This window comes from Macadamia integrifolia, chromosome 8, assembly GCF_013358625.1.
Source record: "Macadamia integrifolia cultivar HAES 741 chromosome 8, SCU_Mint_v3, whole genome shotgun sequence".
NCBI lineage: Eukaryota > Viridiplantae > Streptophyta > Magnoliopsida > Proteales > Proteaceae > Macadamia > Macadamia integrifolia.
In genome coordinates this window covers 17370741-17396486 of record NC_056564.1, presented here as the reverse complement: position 1 = coordinate 17396486, position 25746 = coordinate 17370741, and the positions used below count along the sequence as shown (strand labels likewise).

The following is a 25746-nucleotide window of genomic DNA, read 5'->3' as shown; positions in this document are numbered from 1 at the left end:
CAACCTATTTAACATTCTACCGTATGAAGCAGCTGCAGGCATATTGAATCCCTAACCTATGGGTGTTAATTTCAAACCGAATCAACCTGGATTAATTTGGAACTAATAAACCGATTAGTATTTGGTTTGGTTTTGATTTTATGATTATAAAAGGTATTTGGTCTAGTTTAGAACCGATAAACTGTTAAACCATATATCCATTGGATTAAATCGGTTAAACCAAATAAGCATACCATTGAACCGGTTTAAATCAATTTATGGAGTGAATAAAACAAATTAAATCCAATAACCAAACCGAAGCTCAACTTGTAGTAAAATGTATAATCGTAATCGATTACAAATTTGCAATCTTGTGTTTTTAGACGAAGACCGTTTAAAAATCGGCTGGTAAATCTTTGTTTTTTAATTCTTTCAATTAAATAGTCTTTAACCACACCATGATCTTCTCCAATGCGATCATCGAGCATTATACGACTAGGGTGGACCTAGGGGTGCATGTCCATGTCTCTTCAACCATTCAAAAAGCATTGGAGAGTATTGAGGCTCTCTTTAACATATCCATAATGTATCAAAAGATTGATTAATTAAGTCCAATAGAGTGTAATTTTGAAAGAATTTTACCGCTTTCATTCCTTATGCGTAGACACAATTGAGTGTGAAAATACTCAACTAAATCAAATTTATAAAGACACGAATAATAATTGATCTAATCAGTTCTAATTTTTTACCGAGTACAAATCTTAAGTCAAACTAATACAAACAAAGACGCAAACCAACCAACTAAGTCGCTTGTCTGGAAGCATGAAAACATGTCAGTAATGAAGTCATTGAAGTTTGAAGATGCCCCAAATTCTACCCAGGACAATAAAGGCCATTTTTTATCCAGATTTGTTCATAATGGGCAGTGGAGATACATGGCTACCAACTTATAAAGACGAAATTGGCACTTAGATAAAGAGAATAAATTTTCAGATAGAATAGGGGAGCTCTCCCTCTTCGTTGATTGTCTATAGAAAGATGTCCTTCATTCGATGAAGCAAGTTCTCTGACCAAATTTGTTTTGGTACAACAATGGGTGTGATTATCATTAGCAAAATGGATGTGATTATTACATCAGCAAAAGCCAAGTTTGTATTGCAAATTTTAATATCATTACACGAACCTACACTAGAGGGTTAGAGAACCAATAGTTGCAGATTGCAGCTGTCCAAAAAAGAACCTAGTGGCTGTTCAAATAAGGAATCGATGAAGTTGATTGTAAAAGAAAAGACAAGGGTAAATTAATAATGTCATATTAAATTGGGGTATTTTGGCCATTTAACAAAAAAATTAATAGTTTTTTTCATAACTTAACAATTAACTGCAGGGATGGATTTATTATTTTTAAAATTTATAAGAGTTGTCTTTGTCATTTTGAAAAGTACAAATGAGGGCGTTGGTTCAATACCAAAGTTCAAAGGGTGGCATTGTTATTTTCTCAAAAAAAATTCCATTCCAACGTATACCGACACGAATCGTCTAGAATCGGGATAGGTGACCTCGATTTTGATCCGAATAGGGCAATTCACCGATGATCAATGGATCAACGTTGCTCATTAATTTTAGTGACGTGAAATTATGATGCGTCGATTATTACCAGTGGATCTTTTTTGGGGTAGATTTATTACCATTGGATCACGAAAAAAAAAAAAAAAGCTTATGATTAGATTTGTCGTATTTTAAATTTCATTACGTAATTCAATCATATATACCCCTTTATGCCAATATAAGGTGAATGTTCTCTGTGGCGAGCACGATCTCCATCAATCTATCTCTCTTCTCTACTCATTTCACATAGGGTAAGAGAGAGATGAACTCTGGCAAAGATTGCACTCCCATGGGGAACATTATTCTATTGATATATATATTTTATTGTCAACAAAATTTGGGGATCATTTATTATCTTTGTGGTAATTGTTTATCACAATTATTTTATTTATTATTAAAAAATGGTAAATAATGATGAATAAAATAATTAGACTAAACAACTACCACACGTAAAACACATAGGGACCTTTTTTGCTTTTTGGCATAGGATACCTGAATTGCACTCCACATTTTACAATTGAACCAAAATAGATTGTAAGGAAATGATATGATTTTGATTTCATTGATCTTAATCTAGCGCGATTTGGTTCATAATAGAAAAATTGAATAAGAACTATTTGCACTGGATGAACATATATGCTTTTAGTTAATCTACAAATTATGCAATAATTGGGTGAGGTATGTTGGTGGGTTTTGTAAGGACATAAATAACCAAATGGAGAGGGTTATACGAGCAAGCAAGATGTTGGACACCCTCTTACGGTTATTTTTTTTATCATTACTTATCTCACTTAATAAAAAAATAGTATAATAATATGAATGAGGAGGTATACGCATTAGGCTTATAGAGGCTTTCTCTTATAACTAAATAAGATTATAGTAGTTATTCTACTCCAAACCTTCATAAACCTTCATACACATTAAGTATTATTAATGGTTTGATCAAGTGACCACAGAGTACACCTTGAACAATAGAACAAAGGGAAGAGTGCAATGTAACAAACAAGTAGTGTAACCCTGAAAGGTGGTTAATACGATTGTATATGTCCTTCCTTTTCTCATATAAGAGAGATTATAAAAATTGAATGCCATCTTATGGGTATTAAAATACTTTCTCAAATTGGGTTGGCTTTCTCTTCTTTTTTCAAAATCCGTACAATAAATTGCATGTAAGCCGGTTGTGATCTATAACAAACACTAAAGAGAAATAGGATCAAATGCAAAATAATTTGGATTTTAGTTGATTCCTATCTGATTTTGATATGCGCATTGTCAAAATATATATTACATCTCACCATTTTGAATACTAAAAGCGGACTAATATCATTTCTATGTAATAACTTTGAAATGAAAGCAAAGTTATCTGGTCCCATTACATTTTAGGGTCATGATCTTCTCTATCTCTCTCTTCTTCTTCTTCTTTTTTTTTCTTTTGTGCAAACCTACTAATGGAATGACAATAATCCTTTCCAACGAGCCAGTGCATCCAGTGTATAGACTGAGGGTACACATGCTTGGGTTATGCCAGCTAGAGGATGCATGCTAAATGCACTAGTGTGCTAGAGAGGATCCAGGTTCCAAATGGAATAGATTTGGGAATTAGAACTAGATCGATTAAAAGAAAAATTATTGAAAAAAATAAAGTTAAAATAATAATAAATAATAATAATAAATAAAGAAATAAAGAAATATGGTATCAAAATCTGGGGCCAAAATCCTCCTGTCCAACTTGATAGGGTTGATTGGTATCGATATTGATATTGACATGAATATTGAGAACTAAATCCAAATGTGGGAGACAAAATTTTATTGATCCACAAGGGGTAGAATATTTTATTTATTTATTTACTTGTTAACAAATGGTATGAAGTCATATGAGAAAAAATGAGTCCCAATAAATTGACCTAGGAAAATACGGGTTTCGTTTGACGTCATCGTAAGCATTAGTATTTATATCTCTATACTAGATCATGATCCTTCAACTAAAGAGACTAAGAAATTAATCATGTATAAGCACCCACACTCATTACATTCGCTAAAAGTCTAACATCCCGTCAGAAAGGACTTGTATATTGATATTTTTAATGTGTCTTCCACATTTGTTTGTTTCGTTTAACGTGTCTTTTAGATAGGTAGATAAGACAAGGAAAAAGTGAAAAAGAAAAAGTCACATGATTCTTTTATTTTAGGGGTACAAATCACATAATTCAAACCCATTACATTATCTATCAAATTGGGATTAATACTAATATTTTTTTACAAAACCGCCCATGCTGTGTATTTATTTTTATTTTTGTCTAATAAAAAGAAAAAATGGAATTAATAATTTGAAGGAAAAAATTGTGTAAACTGTTAGGGTGCAAGGCTGTGTTTGGTTATTTCCTCCCCTTGTCCACCTTATTTTTGGATTGAAATAATTTGTTGTCAATGAATATGGCAGAGGGACCTTGGATGCCGACATGGTCAGATATGAGAGTCCCTTTTACTTGTTCTTCCTCCTTATCTCGGAGATGATGGAAAGAGGAATGACGCCATAGTCGGCTGGTTTTGTGGTGTAGTAGAGACGATCGATGAGTCGCATCATCGGATAAATGCAAAAGAGGTCGTAAGCGTCAATGAAACTAATGGTTGTACACATGCCCTTAACTAGGAAGACCATATCTATCATGTGTATTACATTTTGGTCACATTCTATTCCTTGGCTTGACAAACTTTATGTGTTTGAAGCTAATGGTTGTACATACGCTCTCAACGAGTAAATTCTCTCCTTACCAATTAAAAAAAAATAAAAATTATATCAATAAATTGAATTGATGGGCCTTGTGTAGCTGTTTTGCCATAGAAGAGCGTGAAATTGATATTTTTGACCGTTCGGTAGCTAGATAGGCATAAATGTCCACGTATTCATGCATTTTTAATAATCCTATAGTATTATATGTTTCATTTTGCCACCTGCTAAAATCCCTGACATACGAGAAAGAAACTTTAGACGTAACTTCCATAAATTTTCATCTATAAATGATCTGACACGTGGTCGGCGCCTACCATCTATTACAACTTATTTGGATTTTCATTTAAAAAAAAAAAAAAAAAAGTTTCCAACGGGAAGCCTTAAAACCCAGAGCACCCCTGTAGACCCGCTTTAAAACCCAGAGCACCCCTGTAGACCCGCGGACGGCAGCGGGCTCATCAACCTCGGCTTCTTCTTGTCGAAATCTCTCCACACTAACACTGTTCATAAGCACCGAAAACTCGAAATGGATACCGAAGCAGGTGAAGCAAACCCTAATTTCGATTGACTGTGATTATATTTTCTCCTACTCTGGTCTTGCAGACCTGAATATGTTTTGCATATCGTGGATAATTTGTGGATCAGTTGATACTAGACATTTCTACTTGATCAGAAAGTGTTATTTTGCGTGAAATTCTGATTTTTCTTTCGTATAACAGTGATCGGATTCCTCAGCCATGTTCCATTACTTCAGAGATTACCGACTTCATCCCTCAAGAAGATTGCCGAGGTCGTCAAATTCAAACTTTACGGTTGGATGCGATTCTTCTTTCTTTCTTTTTTTTTTTTATTCTTACCCTAGACACTAAATTTAAATCAATTTCAGAGTTTACAAATCATACGATCAATGAATAAAGGAATTTTGGTTTTGTTGTTGATTGACATGTCATTCTTGTAGAGTGTGGTGAGTATGTTGTTCGGGAGGGAGATACTGGAGATGGAATCTATTTTATTTGGGAAGGAGAGGTAAATTCTAGTTGTTTCTTAGCACATTAACTCCAAGGATTGATGCATATGGAATCTGTAGTAGAGCCAGGCGTTCTTGTGATTGGAATATGCATACTGTGAAATGTGAATGGCAGGCTGAAGTTCATGCATCTGTCAGTGATGAGGAAGAAAATCGTCCGGAGTTTCAATTGAAGAAATATGATTATTTTGGTCATAGTGAGTAGCTAATTCCTGTTGATAACAGTTCCTGGGTAGTGCTTATGATTATCAATCTTCTGGCTTCTACAAGGTTCCTTCTTCAATGTCATGTAGTTCCTTTTATGTGAAAATGCAAAATATATATGCACCTAAATGTTTACACCTGTTTACACCTGACCACTTAATTTCATATTTTTACTAGAAAAGCCAATTTTATTATGTAGTAACTGGTTTCTCTTCTCAAAATTCATAAAATCATTTTTCTAGGTCACATTTCACTTGCAAAATTCCAACATTTCATCAGCACCACATAATTAGTTATTGTTTTTTTTCCCCATTAACTGAATTCTGTCTCTTTAGGGCTCTGTTTGGTTGCAATGGGAATTTAAAGGGAAGGGAAGTGAATTTTTCATACTTTGAAAAGAAATGTTTATAATCATTACCCCATATGATTGTGTAAATTGCTTAATTTTTTTAACCATATTTAGTAATGATATAGTTTACATGTAATTTTTATTTTACATATTATAGCAAAGGGTTTTGGATGCAAAGTAAAGTGAAATTTTATAACCAAATATGGAATGATTTGAAGTTGATGTTAAAGTCACATGGGTAAGGATTACATATATTTCTTTTTTAAGTATGAAAATTTCACTTCCCTTCCCTTTAATTCCCCTTACAATCAAACATAGCCTAGAAGTTTTATACTGCAGATGCATTTCTTTTGATCTTCCTGGATGTCTATGTGCTAATTAGGTTGCTTGACTATTGGATTATGTATATAAGTAGTGCATTGACATATTTCTGTAATTGATGGGGAAGAGAGGGGAAACAATGTCAGGTATTTGGAGTCACATAAATTGCTGTTACTATTTGGCCTTTGGTTTATAATATGTTATGGAAAATTCCAAGGCTTGCGATGGTGCCAGTTATCATCACTAGTATGAAATTTGACCAGATTTGCAGGAGAAATAGTTGTGTGCATGTTTATCTTAGAGAAAGAAAAGCAAGAACCCATTCAGACAAAGAGGACAATGTCTTTGCAATCGGTGGTTACATGGATTAAATAGTTGGCTCATCATATACAGCCAAAGAAATAAATACTGTGCTTCCCTTCTAATTATACTGAAAGCAAGCCTTATAGCCTTATAGACTTTCATACTGTGGTGCTTCAGAGCATTTCTTTTAGCTTGAATCTGTTACTTCGGGTATCTTTGTATCTCCTGTGCAATTGTTTGTCGAAGTCTCTGATATATGAGTCTAAATGCAAAGCAATACACTTAAAAGATGTGTCTTTACAGCTGATTTGTGAGCATCTGGAAGACTTATCTTTCTGCTAGGATGTTGTTTAGTTTAAATGGCATATAATGATGAAGTTAAAAATACTAATAGAAGTGCAGCGCGAGTTGCAGAGCTAAAATGCTAATAATAGGCATGTTGATAGTGAACATTTCAAAAGTTACAGTTTTCTCCTCCTCTCACCTACCTGGGGAAGATCTCAACTGATAGTACTAAGCCTTATCCCAACTGCCGGGGTCAACAATGTAGACCCTGTTTCACCATTCCACTATATTTAAGGCCATATCTGCTGTTAACTATTATATGCTCATGCCTTTTATCATCACTTCAACGTATTTCATCTTTGGCCATCGCCTTGTCCTTCTAAAACTTTCTTGCCCCATCGCTATTCATCTTTTTTGTTTTTTTCGCTACCCATTGCTAGAACTCACTTGGATTTTCATCTTTTCACCTGTTTTTGCTATTCATAAGTTTCAGCAAATCCTTTTATTGATGATTCATTTTATTCTTCCAATTATTACTGGTCATCAATCTCAACGGTTCTGTGTCAGTTTCATTTTATATATGCTGTCTCTTTACTGCCCGGCATTTAGCTTCAACACCATTCTTTGCATTGTAAGCTGTCTTGTAAAAGTTGTCCTTTAGTTTTAATGGGATTCATCATGATTCCTTTCGGCTATGTTTGATTGCAAGGAAAATTTAAAGGAAGGAAAGTGAAATTTTCAAACTTAAAAAAGAAAATTTTGTAATCATTACCCATGTGATTGTATGAACTACTTAAAATTTCTTACCATATTTAGTAATGATCAAGGATTAAAGTATCGGTATCGGTCGTCGTATCGGTCGGCCAAAATTAAGATACGTATCGGAGGGTATCGTATTGTATCGGAGATACGCTAAGATACGCTAAAGATATGCACATAAATGGATAGGAAATACTTTTTTATACACATTTGCATAAAAAAATAGTTAAAAAAAGTTATATATAACATGTATTATGCATAAACAGTAAATTGAGAGTATCGCACTAAGAATCCAAGGTTTGTAATTGTCCCATAAATGTAAAATCCTTGTTCCCAACCTTGATTTCCACTTTAGTTAGAGAGAAAAATGGTTGGCAACAACTTTGGAACAAAAACACCTCAAAAAATTATGTTTTTCTAAAAAATTACCCATTTTGGCCATTTTATGACCGTATCGGTACGTATCGGTGTGTATCGGTCGATACATACTGATACACCGATACTATGATACATACCGATACGTATCGATACATACCGATACGTATCGATACATACCGAAACATACATTTCACTTCAATTTTGAATTTTTCATAGAGTATCGGTACGTATCGGTGAGTATCGATGCGTATCGGTGGTGTATCGGTGTGTATCAATGCGTATCGGTGTGTATCGTAGGATACGTATCGATACATAAGGGTTTTAAAATTTTCATGATACGTATCGGTATGTATCGTGCCGATGCCTACCGATACGGATACGTATCGGCCGATACAGCACGATACGCACCGATACTTAAAACCATGGTAATGATACACTTTACATGTAACTTTTATTTTACATTTTATAGCAAAGGGTTTGGGATGCAATATAAAGTGAAATTTAATAATCAAATATGGAATGATATGGAGTTAGTGACATAGTCACATGGGGTAATGGTTACAAAAATTTCTTTTTTTAGTAAGAAAATTTCAATTCCTTCCCTCTAATTCCCCTTCTAACCAAACGGAGCCTTCAATGCTTCTTTTAGTTGTGTTCAAACATTTTTAAATGGCCAACATGTATTCCTTTGTTACTATATTTATATACAATACATGATGGCAGTGCATTACTTGTTGGTTGTTAAACCAAATTTCCATCTTCAATGGATGAGACTGATTGTGATGGTTTTGTAGGTGCTGTGTGTGTTTCTCATTCATCTGACATTATTGCTTTGTCCAAGGTAGCTGCAGTTATCATTTTTATAGCTGTTCCCTATGTGAAATATATTGCCTTGCCTTTCAATTGCAACTTTGTGGACACTTGCAGTGGTTTTCTGATGCATTTTTAGTGATGGCAGCTGACATGCTTAGTGCTGCACCATGAACACAGTGCGTTGCTGCAGCCCAAATCAATTTGGAATGCAGATGCAGATGAAAAGCATGGGACCCGCTCGTTGGTGGAGCATGTACTGCACTTGGAACCAATAGATGTATGTTATCACCTTGTTTTTATGATATTTCTGTATTCCTAGCTAACTGAGTACTCATGATTTTGTAATGCTTATGTGTGGACTATTAGTTGTTTGATTGTTTAAATCTCTGATTCAAGTATTAAGGCTGCGTTTGGTAGTCATTCAGTTCCAGAAACGGCGTTTCGTGTCAAAAACAAAATTTTCAGTTTCTGTGTCAAATGATGTTTGGTGAACCTGTTTCAAGAACAAGTACCCTATTTGTTCACTTTTTTTGTATTGAAACGAAACCGAAATGATGGAACAAGGTTTTGTCGTTCCATTATTTTGCGTTTCTAGCGTTTTTTTTCCTTTTCATTTAAAAAAAATAGAAAAACACCAAGTTGACACTAAACGCTTTATTCCTTTTTTTTTGTTCCCGCAGAACGGAAAAACGTTAGAAACGTTTTTGTGGATGACTACCACACGCAGCCTAAAAAGCAAGACTACTTAATGTGCTTTAACTAATCTATGCCTGATTTTTTTCTACTTTTACTTTTCTAGTATTATTTGTTTTTGTTAGATAGACTATACTGTCTATCTCCTTTCATGCTTATTCAGAGACATGATCTCATCTCATTCTTTTTTAGCTTTCTTAAATCATATTATGTATGGAAAGATTCTTGTCATTCAGACGTGAAGGCAAAAATAAATTTTGACTTGTGCTTATTTCTTCTGTCTATTTGTTTTGAAGGTCGACATCTTTCGTGGAGTTACTTTGCCAGATGCTCCAAGATTTGCGCAGGTTTTCGGGGGACAGTTGATTGGACAGGCATGGTTAAGCTTGTTTCATTTTGATTTGTCATAATGTTTACACACTTTGAAATTGAACATGGTTTGAAGGAAATTATACAGTTTGGACATAAGTGTGTCCAAATGTGGCCTTTATTACTGATGCATGCATCTGAATGTTGCCACATAGGTGCACAAGGAATGCACTTGCTGCATGACTTGGATTGAAATTTGATGTTGGCTTCTTAACGAACTATTGATTAACATGGAAAATTTCTGGAGTGTTCCTAGACACCAATTTTTTTTGGGTCAATAAATAATTTATTGCCAAGAGGAAAAGAAAAATACAGCCCCAAAGAGGGGGGGGGGAGGAAAAGAGAAGATAAAGCTCAAAAATGAGAACCACTCCTGATGATGGAGCTGGGCAGCTCCCAGGAGTTTACATTATGACAATTTCTAGAAGTGGGGGAACAAGTGATAGAGATCCGAGAGACTTTTGCCTTGACATCAAAGGAGATGGAGCCCCATATCTTATCCAAAGAGCGGGAATTGGAGGTCCATTTCCTGTGGTTTCTTTCTATCCAAATTTGGTTGATGGTGGCACATAAGGCAAGCTTTCCCACAAGGTCACAAATTGATTTACCCTGAAAGGTGATGTAGAATCGAGGCTGAACTGGGTTGACCCGTCGGGCAATCTCAATCGAGACGAACCGGATCCAATTTGATTTTTGGGATTAGAAGAATATCTTAAGATTTACTTTATTTAGGAAATAATGAGTTATTTTATTTGGGAAGATATGTAATCTTTTATTTTTGGATAATTCTTAGTCAATTAGGGAGTTACCAGTTTGAGTTTATTTTGTTTCTAATTTCGTTAGTTAGAATTTAAGAAGTAATTAGAAGATGCTAATTTCAGTTTTAGATTTTATTAGGCAAATTTTTATTTCCAGGTATTATATAAGGGCATGTAGTCCAAGTTATTAGACAGATTGAAAAAGATGAATTGAGTTTGAGTATTTGTGAACCCTACGGGCGTGTGTGAGTGATTCCCTTTCCCCCCCTCTTCTTAGTGTGATTTCTCCCTTCCCTGCAACTTTGAGACCTATCTCAGGGAATTCTTCCCTTCCCTTACCGCCCCCCATCAAAAGGTCATATCCATCCAAATCCACTCGCTTTGCAGAGGAAGAATTCTTCTATTTGCTGGCTAGCATTTGGAGAGAACTCCTTTCCTGATGGAGTTGGAGACAGGACAAGAGAAGAAGAAGTGATCAATATCTTCTGGCTCATTTCCACATAGGATACACATAGGGTCAACAGGGATACCTCTTTGAATAAGGAAGGCTTTTGTGGGAAAGGCTTTGTTGAAGACTCTCCAAACCTTAAAGCTCTGTCGGGGGATGTGGTGAGGGAACCATACGAGTCTGTGCCAGGGGGTGACAGGGTTGTGGGTCCTGACAAACTTCCAAGCAGATTTGGAGGAGAAGAGGTTTGAAGCAGCCGGAAGCCAAATGATAGAGTCCTTTCTCTGGTATGGTTGGATGGGGGGGAAGGGATCTCCAAATGGCATCAAGCTGGCCTGAAGAAGGACTTGGGGGGGGGGGACCATCTCCCGGAAGGGATAATATTGGCCACAAGAGCGTACTTGGGCAAATTAACCTCATCGTGATTTATTGTTTTTTTTTTGTTGGGGGGGGGGGATCATCTTAACACTTAAGCCCATAGTTTATTGATTCCTTTTGTAAACATAAGTAGTAAAACAAAGAATATTTCTTTATGTCATATATGCTTGTCGTTGGATTTAGTGCAAAATCTACTTTGATGCAACCAATAGTGCTTTCGTATCCCACAGATTTGCAAACACAGCCTTAATGTAAACAATTTTTTTTTTAGCTTCTATCTATTACCAGAAAGTGTGAGAATTTTGCTTCATCCAAATAGTCTGAGTTTTTCTATTAAAAAAAAAAAAATCACATTGCTATGTCATAGAATTCATTTGGGCCCAAGTTTCAATTTCTTTATTCTTGAAACTGAACTATGATTTGCAGGCACTGGCTGCAGCATCGAAAACTGTTGATTGTTTTAAACTCATCCATAGCTTGCATTGTTATTTCCTTCTTGTTGGGGATTTAGGGAGTAAGTACATTTTCTATCTTCTCTTTTGCTAAATAGAAAATTGTATAATGTTATTTAGTATCAGTGTACTACAGAATCACTGTATAAATTTGTCCCTTTTGGATTCTGAATCTGAGATATCCTTCACTTTAGGACATCTGCAGGCTCTCTCTCTCCACATACACACTTCTTCATTTTTCCTCATTTATTTTTTTGAATGTCTTTGAAACCTTTGAATAAGAGAATCATATCTAAAAATCCTATTGTGTAACTATATCTCTCCTAAACCCTTATTGGACAGGAACCTATCTCTTACCTGCTTCTTAAAGCATTTTCGGAATCTGTAGAAGGATGAAAGTACCAATAAAAATCACAATTGAAGTGTTAGAATTACCCTTTAAAATTTTATCTCTCACGCCTTATTCTAGTTTTGATTGTTAACTATCGTACGCTAATGAATAAAAAAAAAAAAAAAGGAAAAAAAATAATTTTAGAGATAGAAGATATTTCTTACGGATATTTTTGTCATTTTGTTTGTTTTACTGATCAAAATGCATGAGAAGGGCATAAGAAGATTATAAATCTTAAGGATAAGCATATTAAATGTTCTTTCTTTAGATATATTTATTTCTATGTGGGGGGTTCTTAAATATCACGCTTTCCCCTTTTCAGCTGAGAAAGGTTCAAGTGAGAAACTACCCACTTTTAATTTAATTTTACTTTTATCTGGGAGATGCTGATCCACTTGAAATTTAAAAACCTTGAGATGAGGAGTAGGTTGAGCATCCACATTCCCATTACTCCATATATCATTGAGGCTTTCCCTTTGAACAACAAAGAACCGGACGGAATACCTTTATTTCACATACACAGAAGATCATGAAACAACTAATAGAGGCTAATTAATATGAAGCTAGATATATATGTACCCAACAACCCAAATATATTACCAAACTCCAACACAACAAAGTAGACAGTCGACCAAACAAATGGGTCAAGTAACAAGGCCAATAAGGCTGCCGGCTATATCAGTGAATGCTGAACAGTCCAGCAAAGGGATAACACTTATATCCCCAATAAAAACAATAAATAAACCAACAATCACTGAAGCTTAGATCAAGCCTAACAATGAACAGTGACTGAGAACAGTACCTATTTTTAGAGATAATTAGGTCCAATAAGAGAAAATTGATAACTCACAATCCTGTCCTCAGATGATGCTGAGACTTGGATCGAAGGTAGACAGTAATGGCCCGAGTAAACTCTGAAAACTTCAGCCTTAGTTGATGGATGGTTGAGGAGTTATGACTGTTCTTGATTGGATCACCAAAAAGGAAACTTTTTGGAAATAAGGGCAAGAAGCTTCAGATAGACTTCAACTTGGGATCGAAGGGGCTTTGTAATAACCCAGTGAAACTGCCAAAATATGGATTGAAGCAGATTAAGGATCAGAGAGAGAGGGCCACTCCGACACTGCCCAAAATCTCCCTTTTAAGGCTGCTGCAGGTGATCTTTGATCTCAGAAATTCAGCAGCAGTTTGATGGGTTGTAGCCTTGATAACTTCCTTAGAGCAGTATCAGAATACCACCAAACACTGAAGAAAACAAAGAGATAGAAGAGGGAAGAGAGAAGATTCGATAGGGATAAATAGAGGGGCTGGCTATCTCAGCCGATGAGTCTCTCACCCTCAGCTATCCTAGCTGATCTCAACCTCTTTCAGACAGAATTTTGAGAAGCAAAATTGTATAAACTTCATCAATTGATTGTCTCCTAAAGAGCTGGAATTGATCCCTTTAAATAGGCTGGGAAAGCCTTTAAGTAATAGGAAAGTAATGGAAAGGGAATAATTAAAGAAAAGGAAACTTTAGTTTCTTGGCCAAGAAGAATAACAAAAAGGGTAACTTAAGACAAAACAAACTTTCCTAAACTGAAGGTTCAGCTATTGCTTTGACAATAAGAATAAAACACAAAAAGGAAACAAATTGGCTCTTCTAGAAGCTGCTGGTCGATCCCCTCTTTCTTGATGACCAAGTATTATAATATGACAAAAAGGCCACTCAAAACAGAATCGGTAGAGAGGAGAATGGGTCTTCTAGAAGCTGATTCAACCTAGGCTCGATTGGACTGGTTCAAAGGCTGCTGGTTCTTCCTTTGGCTGTTCTTCTGTCCAGCCATGTGATCTACATCACTAATGAAACCCAAAAAATATCCCAAAAAATAGTTGACGAATCAACAAAGACTGTTTATGACTTGAAACAAATTAAAGAATCAAGAAATTTCAATGCCAAGACAAGAATGAGTTGTATCCCCTGATCCTCCAACAAGAAACTCAAGGATCGGTGCAAAATAATAACTAAGTGGTCCATTTATAATGCAAGTTTTGCTGCAGATCCCGCTCAGCCAGGACCTGCAGACCATAGATAAGAAAGCTGGCCTGGAGGGTGACCCCGGGAAGGATGCTCCGATGACTAAGTTAGTATTCCAGTATAAGTGGGAAGGAGAATAGGCAGAGTTCTGAGTGTTCTGAGTGTCTTACCCTGAATTTCGCTAAGTCCCCTTTATATAGTGGTTGGTGGTTTCTCTCATTGGTTGATAGGTTGCTTTCTTTTTTGATATGGACTTTGAGATATTGGTGGACCGATCACCATCCAAGCTGAGGTGACAAATATAATAACGGCTAACCTGGTTACAACGGTTAACTCAACCATGGTCACCCCTAGGTTTGATAACCGTCTAACCTAACCATGGTTAGGTTTGTTAGCATTGGTTGAGTTTGGAAGTGTTTATGGATGTCGTTATCCCATGATTAGGTAGTGGATCTGGGTATAGTGTAGACGTGGACGTTGGATCCCAATTATGGGATAGTGCATCTGGTCGGCGAAGATCGTTGTTCAAATAGATGAGGTGACAAGGGTCCCTGGTTTCTAGTCGTACCATGAAGGATGACCACACCTGGTTAGAGATGTCCGTTCCTGAGATGGGTAGAGACTTGAGTCGGGTTGTCTTTAGACGTGATGTAAATGTGGTCGGGATATTAAGTATCGATCACAAATGTCGTTGGTCGGCGGAGTAATGTATAACAGTGAGGATTGTTGGTTGTTCATCTTATAATGGGCGTATCCTTGAGGTTTCAATTTTCTATTGGGTTGATTTTCTCCCCTGGGCCCCTTTTAGCTTTGGTGGTTTGGGTGCTGATTCAACAATGAGAACATTGTAAATTCAAGAACCACTTATGATGTTATTGAACTCTTAATTAATTAGTGAATGATATAATACACCTGATATAATTCATGTCCAATCTGAATCTGAATTGGTAGAATAGTTGATGGATCTCAAATAGAATTAAAATCTTCTTGCCACAGAATTTAATTGAAGCTAGGATATACTTAAATCTAATCAAAATCTTGTCTGTTGCCTTGTCATATTGTAAGACCATATTTTTCATTGAACACTTCAATCCTTCCTGTTGGTCAATTAGGCTGGAGTCAACCCAGTTTCCTGGGGGCACTGTCCAACACTGTCTGAGCTTGTGCTTCCACAACATGTTTAAATTGCCCAATTTCAAAATGCCCTGGATGTAGTTTACCACTTTCTAGCTGTTTATCTTGTGATGTCAATGGGAAAGCTTTTTAATCCTAAAGTTTGTAGGGCCAAGTCATAAATTTTGGTCTGTAATTTTCTAAAATGCTGGTACTGCATTTTAGGTCCAATATTTTTTTCTATTTGTTCGACCATTATTTTATTAAAAAATAAGTTATCATTGATATGTGCTTTTGTAGTGCCAATCATATATCAAGTTCATCGTCTACGTGATGGGCATAGCTTTGCTACCCGGCGAGTGGATGCATTGCAACGAGGAAATATCATTTTCACGATACTTGCCTCATTTCAAGTATTACATTCTAACTTGGGTGTTGCAATTTGTCTTGCGTGGTACTTTCTTACAGTTCAGTTTTTGATGTGGTTTCTTTATCTTTAAAGTGTTTGGAGAATTTTCAAGTAGTTTCTTTCTCAATTTTGAGAAGGAGATGTAGAGTTCTTGGTTGGTTCTTTGGATTTTTTTTTTCCTTTGCTTTGGTGTGTGCATTTGCTTTGTGTGTTTATTTGACTTTTATTTATCTATCTTGAAATCGAATGATCCTCATCTAATATTTCAGTACTTAACTTCCCACTGTTGGCTTATTCATTTTTTGATGTACTGGTATTTGAGCCTTTTTGTCTGTCTCACTATTACTTGGTGGATGGAGCAGCAACAGTGTTTCTTCCAACAAAATTTTCATGAATCAAATGAAACATGGATCAATAAAAACATAATAGTAGATATTCCAGTGAAGCTCCATGCAAATTAATATCTTCAGATAATTTGCTGGAAATCAGGATAGTATTACTGTTATGAAAGGTCACCTCAATCATTGTGGTTATACAGGCAGCCAAAAAGGAGGCATTTGAGTGTTGTTTAGAGCTCAAGTTTCAGTTAAGAGACTTCAGCCATTGGATTTAAGGTGCTAAATTATGTGAGCAGCTTGAGCTGGCATGTGTCTTGCATTTTTCATGGAACAGATGCTAGAGGGATCGGAAGATGGTGGGTCAATTTCTTCTCGGGCTGAAATACCTAATTATTCTAAATTTGATCCGATCTGGGGGGAGGGGGAGGTGCAGTGGGCCTGTGGCCCAACAAGACTCCTTCAGAACCTACTTTAGGAAAGGAAATCTGGACAATTAAATACCCTCGTCTTCCTTTAAAGTTATCAAAAAAGCAATCACATTTGACCCTTCTAAGAACCTATTTTTACTGGTAGCGAAGTTGATTTGACAAACATAACACCAAAAATATAAGAAGGACATCCACATGGTCTTTATTGACCCATAAAAGACCTATGCCAGAGTCCCTAGAGTAGCTATCTTGGGGTCGGGCCTACACCCAACCTGAGCCATAACAGGCTCACCTCTATCCCTCACCCTCTGGAAAATGTTGGCCAGCTCAATTTGATTGTTATCACTCTCTATGCCTTGGCATATGTGTTGCATCTTCAATCTCATGTTGTAATGCATAAACACCAACTGCTCCTATTGTTTATGACCCAGTCGGTCCCGCCTCTTGTTGTAGATGAGTGAGAATGTACTCCAGTTGCGCTCACATCCGGGGGTGGAACAAGTTTGAGAAAACACCTTGATTACTATCTTTCTTTAGTTTGGATTGCCTTTCCCATGGAGGAACCACCATTCGTCTGCATTTGAAATCTAGAATATTAGGATTATTTATAGGTTATATGAATTCAATGGAGACAAGATGAAGAATAATGCAGTGTTCATACGAGGGGCTGTGGATTCTCTAGCAGCCATTGTAACTACATGACCGAAATTCCCAGTTGCATCCCTGAAGTTCTTTATCTGTGCTTATTTCGAATTTGATGCAAGGTAGTACACAATAGAGTAATTACATTCCTTATAATTATAAATAAGTGACTACCAAGTCTCACCTCATTATTGCATTTTGCTTGTAGATCTGCTTTAGGCACCAACTTTGCCACCACATTTTCAATTGCCTCTAGCAGTGAATCATCCATCCCTAGATTACGCTTGTAGTGTGATATATGGGATTAAGATAGTTTGCTGAAAATTCATGAATAACTTGTCAGTGCTTATGAATTTTTAAATTGAATGTAAATTAAGTATTTGGACTAAATATATAAAACTCATCAGCTCTATGCATCCAGTTTTCTCCCATCAGTCCTCAATAATTTTAATGTAGGCCTTCCCATCTTTAGGTATTTCTACTCTCAACTTCTCCTTCATTAGCTTCATGTCAGTATACAAGTATGACAAGGTAGGCTTCTTCTTTGAGTCTACCATCCTCAAGACCCTTACCATTGGCTCCAATATAAGAAGGACCTTCTCCAAGTCCTGCCAGAACTGGTCTTTAGAGATGGTGGCCTGTGCTGCCCTACCACCTAGTTAACCCGACTCCCTCCTACTAAACCGCTCCTCACTAGAAAACATAGATCTCAGACTAACCATCTTTGCCTTAAAGCTCTTTAATGCAATGTAGTTGGTAGCAAATTGAGTTATGCCATGCCTCACCAATTCCCCTTCACATTATCCCTCAATATCTGTAAAGAATATCTGTGGTTATAGACTGTGGTCACTTGTCTTGCCTGCTCAACCACACCCGCTACCAGGGATCTCTTCCCCATGTTTTTAAGTATGAGGTCAATGCAATGGGCTGCACATGATGTCCATAATAGGTGGATCCTATTGCTTTTTTTATTCATCAATCTCTCCCCTGCTTTATTGAAATTACTCCAGTTTTTCTGTCACTACTTGGACAAAGTTCTTTGGCCGTACCTCCTGCACAACTTCCTTTAGCAACTTGTTTATATTGCATCCTTTTTCTCCTTGGATGCATCCATGACTTTAAGAAGACAGTCTTACCATCACAATACCCTATGAAGTTGATGATGGTCTAATGGGTCCAGTCCAACCTTCAGACATCACAGTAAGTCCATAGCGTTCCAATGCCTCCCTCAATCCATCAATATACTCGTCCAGATCCTTCTTTTTTTTGGGGGGGGGGGGCAATAAACAATTCATCAATTCCTATGGAGTGGGCCCTTTCACTCCTAGGCTAGCCCTCCCTACAGTGTCAATCGTGGCCTGGTAATATGTCACTTGAGCAACATTAGATGGGATGCTATTATAGAATAAGAACTTGGACATTGCGTCACCAAGTTTATCTCTCCAACTAGCCCAGACTTGCATTATGGTTCTTTGTCTAGTATCTTGTTACCTGTTTACAAGAGAATCCCACTGAAGAACCTCAATAGGATCATCATTTGGGGTGGGGGTGCGGCTGCCCTCACACTTTGGGTTACCCTGAAAGGAAAATCTCCATGCCTCTGGTTCTTCCTCCTCTCCCCTGCGGGCCGTGCATCTGATGCAGCTGTTTTAGAGCCAAAGCCACCTGCTCCTTCCCCATCTCTACTTGCCTAACCCTCTCCATCTGGGCTGAGAGCGGGCTCTGTGGCCTAGTCTGCTCGTACTGTCTCCACTCTGCCTGTTTCTTGAAATCATCATGCCTCTAATCACTGTCAGAGTCAGCAGAGGCAACAGTGACTGCTGGTCGGTGTCTCTCTAAGGCTACCTCATCAAACTCTTCTTATGCCCTTTTGCTTTTCTGCCTTCTTTAGCTTTCCTCCCTTTAAGTGCTTAGATATGACCTGCTGCACCTCATAAAGAACTTGGGTGCTTTTGACCACATCATTTTACCCACTAGATAAATGTTGCTTCAATCTAGTGGCCCCTCCAGAATTCAGGATCTTCTGAAAATATCTGTATTTAGATTTCTTCTTGTTGTTTCCACTAGGCTTTTTGTGCCTCTATGCTATATCTCCACCTCTACCCTCAGCCATTGTGCAGCAATCTTAAAAAAGTACACTGTTACATAAAAAAAATACATGCATTATTAGCTATGGAACATCGTTCCGAAGTCCTAAAAGAGTCATATATCTATTTCCTATTTTCCCTCTAACTCTTGTATTTTTTTCTAAATTAATTTTTTTTTTTGTAATTTTTTTTAAAATAATAATACCATAGTTACTAAAAAAATTATAGCATAGTGAGACAAGAATCATCATTTTCAAGTTGAAATACAGTAACAATGCTTTAATCAATTTTCAAGAATTTTTAAACCAAAACATATATTTTTTTCCCTATTTTTTGGAATTTTCTGTAATTTAAAAATATAATATTAAAATTTCAGAAATTAATGTGAGGCTAAATTAAAATATCTTACTAACATCACATGCATGTTTGATTAAATTCACTCAGCACATTGAGTCATAATTTGCATCCCAAACTGCACAGTTCTTTTTTAATAAACTTGGAGCGCCTTCTTAATAACTTCTGATGTTCTTATTAATTTCCATTTTATTTTAACATAGACATCTTTATTTCACTGTTACAATGGAATGTTATGAGGTAACTTCTTTAAAAGTGTATCTCCAGCCCAAATTTGTTTATGAATCAAAGTTATTTTACAGAAGGAAGAACTGGGATTTGAACATCAGGAAGTTGTGATGCCATCAGTACCAGCTCCTGAAATGGTAGCTAAAGTCTGATTACTTTAATTAGACAATTTCAGGGGATTGTGGTATGGTGTTTAAACTCCAATGATCTGTTGCAGCTACTATCATTGGAAGAGCTGCGGGAACATCGTCTTACTGATCCTCGTCTTCCCAGGTAATGCTTGCATTAGATTATAGATATACCATAATATGAAAATTTTCCTATTATGATTTGACAGTGAAAACCAATTTTTTATTTTATTTTGATATATGAGGTAAATTTGGAAGAAAAAAAAAAGTGAGGAAAAAGCACTGAATACAAAAGAAAAGTAGTTGCAGTACACCTTCAGCATGCTTTTGTATACAAAACCATACAAGGAATGCTGTAGTGTCTCATAAAGTTCTAATGGTTGATTGTCAAATAAGTGATCAACTTTGTCTATGGGATCTTTAGGCTCTTCAGTAAACAATTGATCACTAGACCAGAAGGTTCCTGATCTTCCCCACTACGTGGTCGACAGAACCAAAACATCTTTAGGTATTCTTTATTCCCTGTCTTTCAACATGAGTTGGTAAAAAAAAAGAAAAAAACATGGGCTGGTAGGGAGCAGAATATTCTTTGTTCCAATCATGCTCTTTTCTTCTTAATCCTTTACCTCTTTCTCTTGTGCGCATGTACTGATTGTTTGATCCTGGTTTGTCACAAGTTGTTTATAATGTAAAATATTCCTAAAGCTGCTTTTTTTTTTTTCCCATGCTTTTACACCTAGTTTGTGTTAATGGTTTGCTACATGGCCAAAATAATGGATTTTCTAAATATCACTTATATAATCTAAAATATTCATAATCTTAGCTCTTATATGGCTTGTTTGAAGTCAAAGGGAACTAAATGTATCATCTTCAGTTATGAGAAGAACAAAAATACATTAAAAAATAAATATATCCAGTCCTTAAAAAGAGAATTCTACTTCCTTTGATTCTTAACAGATGACTGAAACCAAAAATATCTCAAGGGTTGAGATCCTTAGTATCCTCTGTGTGTGTAGCGAAAAAATATCCTTGTATGGAAGGCTAGCAAAAGATCAACCAACTCTTGGCTTCGGTTAGTTACTTAGGGACTGATTTTCTTCTCACTCATAAATGTGCAAACAGTCCAATTTCAATATATTTGTGTGTAAATCCTTCTATAATTTTAGGTGTAATATAACGTTTAAAGTATTGGTATCTGTTGGAGTTTTCCTATCATGCTATATAATTTTCAACAGACTCATTTTGGGTACCATGGATATGATTGGATACACTGGAAATTTTGATATTACGCATGCAAACTCTAACTTCCATTGAATTGACTGAGAAGAACTGGTATTTTGCATTCTACTTAGATTTTGAGCTTGAGTTAGACAGATCTGGAATTGCATGTTCCAGGTCTGAAATTTCGAGAACAGATCCGAACTAGTGGTTTTGGTGGTCTCTTACTGGCTGGAATGTGCATGGACATCTCTAGAACTGAATTTGAATGGTCTGAAATTGCATGACCAGCTCTGGTATTGTATTAAAAAGCTCTGAAATTGCAATTACTCTATTATGAAATTGATTTACATTAACAGGAAGAATGGGAGAATGCTTGTGTGTCTTTAACTGATCACACAAGTCCTCTATTTATAATATAGAATCATGATAGAGTCATGATAGGAGTACAAAAGAGAAATCATAAAGTAATTACAAGTATACCCCCCATCTAGCTGCCCCACTCTAACTCGGGTCGGTGGAAGGGGGAAAGCCCAAATGTGCCTCTGCGGCACTTATTCTTATTTTGACACTCCCCCTCAAGTTGGTGCATAGATGTCACACATGCCTAACTTGACTAAACTTGGTTGAAACAACTTTCCAATCAGCCCTTTAGTGAACACATCAGCTAGTTGATCACCAGACTTCACAAAAGGAACACAAATCAAATCAACATCCAACTTCTCTTTGATAAAGTGTCTGTCAATCTACATGTGTTTGGTTCGGTCATGCTAAACTGGATTATGAGCAATACTGATAGCAGGCTTGTTATCACAGTAAAGCATCATTGGAAAACGAACAGGTACACCAATATCATCCAAAAGTATACGCAAGCATAGTAACTCACAAATCCCTTGTGCCATGGCACAAAATTCTGCTTCAACACTAGATTTTGCGGCCACATTTTGCGCTTGCTGCACTAAGTGACAAGATTCCCTCCTACAAAGGTGTAGTAACCAGAGATCGACTTTCTATCAAGTGAACTGGCCCAATCAACATCTATATAAGCTTCAACTCGGAGGTGATCATGAGGAGATAAAGAGGATCCTTTTTCCTGGGGTTGACTTCAAGTATTGTAAGATACGCATAACTGCTTCCATATGAGAGGAATAAGGATCATGTATAAACTGACTAACCAAACTCACAATCACAGCAATATTAGGTCGTGTATGAGAGAGCTATTTTCCTACCAACCACTGATAGCTGCCTTTGTCAACTGATTCACCCTCTTTTTCCTTGAGCCGGTACTAGCTCCCGTAGCAATATTAGAAGGATGACAACCCAACATGCCTGTCTCGGACAACAGATCAAGGATGTACTTCCATTGAGAGACAAAGATGCCCTTTGAAGACTTGGTAACTTCAATCCCAAGAAAGTATCTTTCCATTTCAAGATCCTTTATTTCAAATTCATTGCTCAGAAAACCCTTGAGATGATCAATCTCAGTACTATCATTTCCTGTTACCACGATGTCAACCACGTCTACAATGAGCATAGTAACTTTTTCACTAGACTTCTTTACGAACAATGTGTGGTCAACATTACTCTGCTTATAACCCACAGATGTCATAGCCTTGTGAAATCTTCCAAACCATGCTCTAGGTGACTGCTTCAAACCATAAAGCACGCTTCAACTTACAAACCTTGTCTTGAGTTCTAGTGCAAGTAAAACCTAGTGGAATTTCCATATAAACTTCCTTATCAAGCTCTCCAAGGAGGAAAACATTATTTGCATAAAGTTATTGGAGTTCCCATCCTAGATTCATAGCACATGAGAGTAACACTCGCACAGAGGTCAACTTGGCAACTGGTGCAAATGTCTCATAGTAGTCAATTCCATATGTCTGAGTGAATTCTTTAGCTACAAGCCTTGTCTTGTATCTGTCAACAGAACTGCCGATCTTCTGTTTTACCACAAACACCCACTTAAAACCAACATGCTTCTTCCCAGGTGGAAGAGTCATAAGTTCCCATGTAGCTTTCCTTTTTAAGGCATTTATTTCTTCCTTCAATGCGGCATTTCATTTTTTTTTATACAAGAGCTTCCTGCTAATTCTTGGGAACACAAGTAGATGAAAGAGAAACTACAAAAGCATGATAGGAGGGAGAAGGGGAATCATATGAAACAAACTGAGATATAAGGTGTTGAGTACAAGTCATAGTGCCTTTTTTTAGGGCAATATGTTGGTCAGAAGGAGAAATTATACCTGAAGTATGAGGCTCAGTCAATTCTAGATCCAATGCTGGCGAAGGGATGTGTAAATATGTTGTAGTAGTGGCGATGGTCTAAAGTTGCTTATTTCTTGTATGTCCTCTATGATAAACTTGAAGAGTGGAGTCATTAATTTATCTCTGGAATTCACCAATGGTTCTCTGAACTGGAGTCATCTCCCCTTGAGTTGGAACAATTGGAATCTCCCCCTAAGTTGGAACAATAGGTTCTGTCCCCTTACTGTCTTGTGGAGTATGAGGATCCTGAGGTGAAGATTATGGTATAATGGTGAGCAAGTAGATTCAGACTCATCTCTTCTTCACTAGTAGTACCAGACTCCCCCTGAAGAGGTGACGATGAGTAGTAACCAACAGATTCATAAAACAGAACATCCATTGTTTCCATAGTACGCCGAGTAGAAGGATGGTAACACTTAATCCTTATTGTGTAGGAGAGTAGCCCAGAAAGATACACTTAGTACTTCAAGATTTCAATTTTCCTTGTGAATAATGATCCCTAGCATAACAGGCACACCCAAAAGTCTTTGGAGGAACCAGGAAGGATGTAGTCCCTTGAAGAACCTCAACAGGAGTTTGAGAGTTGAGGACACGAGTCGGCATGTGATTGATTAGGTAGGCTGCTGTGAGGATAGCATCACTCCAATACTGAGATGGAACATGTCTAGCAAACATCATGCCTCGAGCAATATCCAGCAAATACCTATAGTTGCGTTCAGCCACCCTATTCTGAGCACGATTGCTAACACAACTTGTCTGATGAAGAATCCTATGATCAATTAGGTAATTTGAAACTGCCCCTCCATGTACTCTTTTCCATTATCAATACGGAGAATTTTTAGAGTTGTATTGAATTGAGTTTGAATCATTTTATAGAACCGTTGTAAACAACTGAACACTTCACTTTTGTGTTGCATCATGTAAATCTAAGTGTTTCTAGAGTGACACTCATTAAAGACAAACCATATTTTCCCAGAAATAGATGTCCGACGAGACGGACTCCATACATCAGAGTGAACCAAATGAAAAATGGAAGAGCTTTTATTTAAAAGGTAAATAACTGGAACGAGTTTGTTTAGCCAGAATACATGCTTCACAAAAGAATTCATCCCTAGTACATGATTTAACTAAATGCAGAAATAAAAAAGATAAGGTCCCAATTGGTGGGTGTCCCAAACGATAATGCCATTGATTTAATTCAGAAGAAGCAGAGTCTAGTTGATGAGGAGTAGTTGATGCTGTAGCCATCGGGATGCAACTATCATCAGGCAAATAAAGACCACATTGTACCTTACCACATCCAATCGTCTTCCCCATTACTAGATCCTGAAAAATGCATTGGAAAGGACAAAATGTTACTTTACAGTTTAGGTCCTTAATAAGACTACTAATGGATAGAAAATTAGTAGTAAAATTAAGAATATGTAAAACTGATAGAGTTATAGAAGAACACTGAATATAACCCTTTCCGGAGACAGATAATATAGTGCCATCTGCTACCCTAACTTTATCTCTGGCTGAGGTGGGTGAACATTGGTGAAACAAACTGGAGGAACCAGTCATGTGATCAGTGGCACCAGAGTCAATGATCCAGGGAGTGGAGACGATAATTACCACCAAATAAAATACCTGAGTGAGCAAAATTGAAACCTAAGGGGACTGAATTGGCAAGAGTTGAGGAATAGGAAGCCTTGAACATACTTCTGAAAGCCTGGAGTTCCTCTTGGGAGAGTCCTATATCAGTTGCAGGTGGAGTGTCCATAATCTCAGCCTGATGGGCTTTAGTTTTGGATCAACCCTGAGCACGCTTTACCTCAAAATCAACAGATTTTCTATGGAGCTTCCAACTGTTGGCCTTGGTATTGTTTGGCTTGTTGCAATGTTCACATTTAACAATCTCCTTGGTGGTATCACCAGTTCGATTTGCTCCCTTAGAGGTAGTAGTGGATCCAGTCTGTAGAACTGAATTTTCAATAGTAGGAGTATGTAGCATAGAGTTACAGCGATATTCTTCTGTATAAACCATGGAAAATGACTATTCCAAAGTAGGGAAGGGAGATTTGCTAAGTATTTTAGCACGGATCTGATCATATTCGACATTTAAGCCAGTGAAGAAATCAAAGACCCTAATTTTATCCACATGTTTGGGGTAAGCAGTATTGTTTTTAATATTGTTGGGATGATAATCTGCAAAGTGGTCTAGTTATACCATAGAGTTCAAAGTTCGGCATAATATTTGGACAAAGAGTTCCTGCTGGTTAGTGGTACGG

At 36.8% G+C, this 25746-nt stretch overlaps 1 protein-coding gene across 5 annotated transcripts in view; it reads left to right on the top strand.

Moving 5' to 3' along the window:
• The first annotated feature begins 4705 nt into the window (after positions 1-4705).
• Positions 4706-25746, top strand: part of LOC122086263 (acyl-coenzyme A thioesterase 8) — a 42378-nt gene continuing 21337 nt past the window's right edge. For 4 of the 5 annotated variants that reach the window (XM_042655004.1, XM_042655003.1, XM_042655006.1 and 1 more), the window contains exons 1-11: positions 4706-4860; positions 5038-5130; positions 5277-5344; positions 5461-5542; positions 8739-8785; positions 8903-9034; positions 9747-9824; positions 11830-11917; positions 15677-15789; positions 19937-19999; positions 20080-20135. In XM_042655004.1, coding sequence (XP_042510938.1) covers positions 4845-4860; positions 5038-5130; positions 5277-5344; positions 5461-5542; positions 8739-8785; positions 8903-9034; positions 9747-9824; positions 11830-11917; positions 15677-15789; positions 19937-19999; positions 20080-20135 — 836 coding nt within the window. In that variant the 5' untranslated portion in view covers positions 4706-4844. The remainder of the gene's footprint in view (positions 4861-5037; positions 5131-5276; positions 5345-5460; positions 5543-8738; positions 8786-8902; positions 9035-9746; positions 9825-11829; positions 11918-15676; positions 15790-19936; positions 20000-20079; positions 20136-25746) is intronic. The other variant, XM_042655007.1, reaches the window with a different exon arrangement.